The 6,349-nt window shown below is 55.1% G+C and overlaps 1 protein-coding gene across 1 annotated transcript in view; it reads left to right on the top strand.

Moving 5' to 3' along the window:
* The window catches only part of CSMD1 (CUB and Sushi multiple domains 1), a 710,708-nt gene that overhangs the window by 688,762 nt on the left and 15,597 nt on the right, over positions 1-6,349 (top strand). The window contains exons 58-61 of the mRNA XM_015570591.1: positions 2,715-2,891; positions 3,925-4,104; positions 4,679-4,852; positions 5,356-5,529. Coding sequence (XP_015426077.1) covers positions 2,715-2,891; positions 3,925-4,104; positions 4,679-4,852; positions 5,356-5,529 — 705 coding nt within the window. The remainder of the gene's footprint in view (positions 1-2,714; positions 2,892-3,924; positions 4,105-4,678; positions 4,853-5,355; positions 5,530-6,349) is intronic.

Genomic DNA, 6,349 nt, shown 5'->3' with positions numbered 1-6,349 from the left:
CTGGTGCCGTGTCACATATAGAAATTTTTTGATCTTTGCAACCATAGTAAAACAAAGACGTGTATTTTTGATATTTATTTTATGTATTTAAATGCCATTTAACAAAGAAAAATCAACCAAAAAAATGAGTTCATGTGTCACCTCTGACACGCGTGTCATAGGCTCGCCATCACTGCACTAAAACGACCAGTAACGCCGCCCAGATGTCCTGCAGGTTCAGGCCATTCGTACAACGAAGCTGCTTCCCCCAAACGTAGACGAGGTTCCTACGAAACGTGACTGACTGTGGGGAGACCCCGACTGTTCAGAGGAGCCTCCGACAACGCGCTCACCCTTTGACCTTTATCCCCGAGAGGCCCGTGTCTTCCCCCGACAACAGTCCCCCGGCGGCCTCGCCACGCTCTGTGGTTGCTGTGGGGGCAGCTGAGCTGAGGGGCCGGAATCGGGGTGTGGAAGCCGCTGGTGGGATCTCTGCAGCAGAAATAGGTTTCAGTCCACCTGCTGTTTCCCGCCCGCCGTGCCCTGGGCCGGAGCCTGGTGCTGCCCGTGGAGCGAGGTGGTGCTGAGTGAATGTGTTACTGTGACAGGAGAAGCAGACCCGGTAGGACTTGGGGAGCTGGCCCAGTGATGGCAGTGACGGCGCCAGGGACACTTCGCAGACATTGTGTCGTGTGCAGCCCAGCTGCCCGGCACGGTGCACTGGGAGCCTGCACCTGCTCAGCGTCTGGGCATAAAGAATGCGACTGGTGACAGGACCCGGGCAATCCACAGCTCACTGAAAAGCCACCAGGACGAAACCCAGCGCCTGTCACAGAACGACATCGTCCACGACACTTCCTCCACGCTGTGCAGCAGACAGCACAGTACACCACTCAGAGCACACCGACCCCGTCCAGCAAACACTAGACGCTCACCTGAGAAGACCCCAAGGTCGGAAGTGACACCTACACTTAAAGCAGGTGTTAAACACACGGCAAAAGACTTAAGTTAGAACCATAAACAAGGGATGTCAACGGAGAAATGAAAATAAATAAAACAAAATGGAAATTCTGAAACTGAAGATCCATATTTCATATTAAAAAAAAACTTTGCTGGGTGAGCTTAGCAACAGATAGAATTGGGAGAAGGGTGACTAAACTTAAAGACGGGTGAAGGGAAATCATTTAATCTGTAAAACAGAGGAAAGTTCACAGCAGGATAATTACTGCCGGGGAACATCGAGCACTTTAACGCGCTGTACCTGGAGTTTAGAAGAAAAAGGGAGTAACAATGGGGCAGGACAATATTTGAAAAATTGTTGGTTATAAATGAACCAATTTTGGTGGGAAAATATAGCTCCCAAGAGCGCCACACGCCTCGCCTGGATGCTGCTCAGCACGGCCATTCGCTGGGACGGGACGTTCTAAACTGGGTTTCCCACGAGCTCTGTCGCTCTGCAGATTTGAGAGGTGAAAAATGAGAGCAGTGAGGAGCATGTGTTCCGTGCGACCCCGTTTCAGGGGAGATGACACAGAGTTCCGTTTCAGGAAAGCGTAAGCGAGCTCAGCGATTTGCTTAAGAGCTTAATTGTGTTTCAGTGCATAGCGGCCCCAGCGCAGAATACGCAAAGTGCTGTTGCATAACGTGTCAAAGCTGGATGCAGGGGAAGGACGGGTCGCTGGCACATTTCAACACAGAAAATGGGTCTCAGATTCGACCCCTCCAAACCTGCATCACCTGGAGACCACGGGAGGGAGCACAACAGCAGAGTGTGTCACACTCAGTCGCAGGAGAGACAGATGGTGAAGTGTGCCCCCGCCCCCCCCCCACACACACACACACTGGAAACCTTCTGGGGCTTTCCATTTCTTCTCACTTGTTCTCATAGGTGCAAATCCCGGGGATACATATTTTCTGTGGAAAAGGGGTTCGCTGGTGATGTTTTCATTTCCACAACCGTTTGCCGTAACCATATATTCCATACCCCACCCGGTCAGCTCCCACACGGCAAGAGTGTCTTCTCAGAGTCTCTCAGAAGCATTAGGCCCCGACAGGCAGGTTCAATAAATTGTTAAAAGAAGGAGGAGTTCATGAGTCTCAAAACAAAAACCTCAAAATTCTTAAACATCAAAGAATTTCTATTTATAATTTATCTTCATCACTTTTTAAAAATAGATTTTTATTGATTTCAGAAAGGAAGGGAGAGGGAGAGAAAAAATAAAAACATCAGTGATGAGAGAGAATAATTGATGGGCTGCCTCCTGCACGGCCCACACTGGGGATCGAGCCCACAACCCAGGCTGGTGCCCTGATGGGGAATGGAACTGTGACCTCCTGGTTCATGGGTCGATACTCAACTACTGAGCCATGCCAGCCAGGCCCTGTTATCCTATATAATAAAAGCCTAATATGCAAATCGACCGAACAGCAGAACGACCGGTTGCTATGACACGCACTGACCACCAGGGGTCAGACCCTCAACACAGGAGCTGCCCACAGGCCCCAGGCCAGCCAGTGTGGGTGCCAGCAGGGACTCCTGATCAACCCCTCCAGTAGCCCTGCAGATCAGCCCTAATCGCCAGCCAGGCCAAGGGACCCTACCCGTGCACAAATTTCATGCACCGGGCCCCTAGTCATTTAGTAATGACCTCATCCATTGCTCTGATGCCCTTCTGTCTCCCGCACTCACTGCCTCAGGGATGTCACTCTGTGTCTTTGCTCCATGTCCCTTGCAGCTGTGTCCTGTGGGAACCCTGGCACCCCCACCAATGGCATGATCGTCAGCAGCGACGGCATCCTGTTCTCCAGCTCCGTGGTCTACGCCTGCTGGGAGGGCTACCGGACCTCAGGGCTGACCACCCGGCACTGCACCGCCAATGGGACCTGGACCGGCACCGCTCCCGACTGCACAAGTCAGTAACTGCCCGTCAAGGGCAACTCAAGGGCAGGGCCATGATATGCACTTGACTGGGAGCAACAGGTTTATGTTTCCAAGTGCTGTAGTGTGGTCCTAAAACAGAGAAAAAAGACACACAGTGGTTTGATGTTTTGACTTCATGTATTTGACACTTTTAGATTCTTTCCTTTCTTGTTTATATGGTTGAAACTATGTTAAGTGGCCAGTTGGGCTGGACATTGTCCAACTGAGGCCACAAAATGTCAAGGCTTGTTCTCTCTGTGGACCACCGAGTCTGCAGGGAAGGAGGAAGGAGTAGGGCCCTCTGGTCACAGACTGTCTCTCTCCTTGGCTTTGTGGTGAGATCACACCCCTGCCTGGTCAGGGTCAGGGTCAGGGCCAGAGTTAGGGTTCAACATTAGTGTTCCAGCAGGACCAGCAAGGGTGCACCCTGGCTGGCACTCCAGGCAGGACTGAGCTGGACCATGGTGGGTGGGTATAGCAGGGCATGGCACTGTGCCCTTCTCCAGCCTTGCACCAGGGTCAGGGTCAGGGTCAGGGTCAGGGTCAGGATCAGGGTTAGGGTTAGTGTATAGCATTAGGGTTAGGGTAAGGGCTAGGGTTAGGATTAGTGTTAGGGTCAGGGTCAGGGTCAGGGTCAGGATCAGGGTTAGGGTTAGTGTATAGCATTAGGGTTAGGGTAAGGGCTAGGGTTAGGATTAGTGTTAGGGTCAGGGTCAGGGTCAGGGTCAGGATCAGGGTTAGGGTTAGTGTATAGCATTAGGGTTAGGGTAAGGGCTAGGGTTAGGATTAGGGTTAGGGTCAGGGAGCGACAGGATGGCATAGATTCAGCACAACCAGGCACCGATGGGATAGAAATCAGCGCCTCCAAACACTGGTCCGTGGAATGGCCAGAGAACATCCCTGCTGTGACCACTCATGGAGGAGTCAGTCTGAGTGGAACTGAGGGAGGGGCTGTGCAGAAGCCGGTTCTAATTGATCCCATGCTCATCGTGTTTCTCGGCTTCGGCTTTGTTACGGCATCTCAGTCATCAGCTGTGGAGATCCGGGCACACCAGCCAACGGCATCCAGTTCGGCACCGACTTCACCTTCAACAAGACCGTGAGCTACCAGTGCAGCCCCGGCCACGTCCTGGAGCCGGCCGCGGGGGCCACGCTCCGCTGCTTGGGGGACGGCGCCTGGAGCCACAGCAGACCTGTCTGCAGAGGTGGGTCCCTGTGCGTGGGGAGTGTCACCCGGGGAAGTGCTTGTGGAATTGCACTTCACTCTGTCTTGCATGAGCGTAGTCCCTCTATGCACTAGGAATGCTTATAAACAAATTTGCAAAAGACAGATGACATGATTTTCTACTTTTTTTCCCCCTTTTTTGCAAAATGATTGGAAAACATTTATGATACTAAAATGTATACACCCCACTGTTAAAAATCAAAGTAGCGAGTCACTGGCGTAGTTCCTGAGCTTGTTTCACGGAAAGACTAATTGGATGGGAGTGTTCCTTCGTCCGTGCCGAGTGTGTACCGAGCTCACGTCACCTCCAATCACTCTCCTGACGGTGCGCTGGCGTCGCTTCTCTGTCCTTGATCTAAATTAACGAAGAGAGATTAGGGAAAGGTTGTATCGATCGGATGTACTGTCTCCCTCAATCATTCTTTTATTAAAACTTAAACGACTGCATGTAGGCGTCCCCTGAAATTCAGGTCATGTTAAAGCGTGGATCTTGCGGGCGTGCAGCTATGGGGTTGGTCTGGCTGGTTTCACCTGTGTCCTCTCCTCCTGGGCAGCCGTCCTGTGCAGCCCGCCGCCCCCCGTCCCGCACGGAGACGTGGAGGGCACCGACTTCCGCTGGGGCGCCAGCGTCAGCTACAGCTGCTCGGCCGGCTACCAGCTGTCGCACCCCGCCATCCTGTCCTGCGAGGGCCCGGGTGTGTGGAAGGGGGAGACGCCCCAGTGCCTGCGTAAGTACCCCCACAACCCTCCCCTGTGGGTCCCCTTTGCATCCACAGGGGCGTGAGCACCTGGGGTGACGATGGAGGATGCGGTCCTGTGTCCCTGATGACCAGGCGGGGACAGTGCAATGTTCAAGTGGAGCTGCCACTGCCCAAGGGCAGATTCTGCCCTTCATTTATTTTTTAAAATATATTTTCATGATGTCAGAGAGGAGGGGAGAGGGAGAGAGAGAAACATCAATGATGAGAGAGAATCATGGACCGGCTGCCTCCTGCACGCCCCACACTGGGGATGGAGCCTGCAACCCAAGCATGTGCCCTGACCAGAATTGAACCAGAACCTCCTGGTTCATAGGTTGGCGCTGAGCCCCTGAGCCACGCAGCCGGGCGGATTCTGTCCTGTAGCCGCTTATTGACCTGATGGTTGTACCCGAAGGCAGAGCAGAGCGGGGTGAGGGTCGCGGTCACTTGGCCCAGGGCACCTCCGCGCTGACCCCGTGCTGTCCCGCCAGCTGTGTTCTGTGGAGACCCGGGCACCCCCGCGGAGGGCCGGCTCAGCGGCAAGAGCTTCACCTACAAGTCTGAGGTCTCCTTCCAGTGCCGGCCGCCCTTCGTCCTGGTGGGCTCTCCCCGGAGGACCTGCCAGGCCGACGGTGCATGGAGCGGCGTGCAGCCCACCTGCATCGGTAAGGACTGCGCTGCTCTCGGGCATTTGGGGGTGAGGACATGGCGGGGGTCATTTGTGAGGGCAGTGTCTCCTGGATCGTGCCCTTTGGTTCCCTGGGTAGAGACCCACAGGGTAGGTGGCACCTCTGTTAAATCGTGCAAATGAACTGGGAGCCCCCGTCCGCGCTGTGCTGTTAGCCCGGCCGGGCTCTCTTGCCCAGTCACCGCCCCTGGCCCATCACCTGGCAGTGGCCTTCCTAGGGGACCCCAGCTTCCCGGTAGGTGTCAGGTTCCGGTTCTGGAAGCAACCGCAGCCCGGAGCCAGCCACGCCCTTGCTCTCCCGTCCCAGCGCCTGCCTATCTCCCCACTGAGTGTCCGTGGAACCCGCTGGGCTGTGAGCGATGACAGCCAGGGTCACGTGGGCACTCAGGTCCTGGTGACCTCAGGGAATGGGAGCGAAACTTGCAACAGAAGAGACCTTCTACGCGCCCCCATCCCCGGTGTGGGGTGACCCGCCGCATGGGCAGGCTGGGGTAGAGATGACATTTGTTCCTGTGAGCGACATGGACGCCAGCCCCTGCCTCCCCACTCGAGTCACCGCCATAGGCACAGGGCGTGGCCGGGGGCACCCGCTGCCGGGGACAGGCTGCTGCCTGCGGGTCGTGGGAGCAGCTCCTGATCCACAGTCTCGGTCGTTCTCTCGGAAACGGACCGACATCTACTTAGAAGCGACGGCTGAGGCCCCCTCCCCCAGCAGGCTCACTGCCCTTCGCTTCCCGTGCTGCTGAACACATGCTTCTCCCCCGAGGCGGTGCCGTCTGAAAACACTTTTTTAAAGT

This window comes from Myotis davidii, unplaced genomic scaffold, assembly GCF_000327345.1.
Source record: "Myotis davidii unplaced genomic scaffold, ASM32734v1 scaffold807, whole genome shotgun sequence".
Lineage (NCBI taxonomy): Eukaryota > Metazoa > Chordata > Mammalia > Chiroptera > Vespertilionidae > Myotis > Myotis davidii.
The sequence above is the reverse complement of the archived record's forward strand: the minus strand, read 5'-3'. Positions and strand labels throughout refer to the sequence as shown.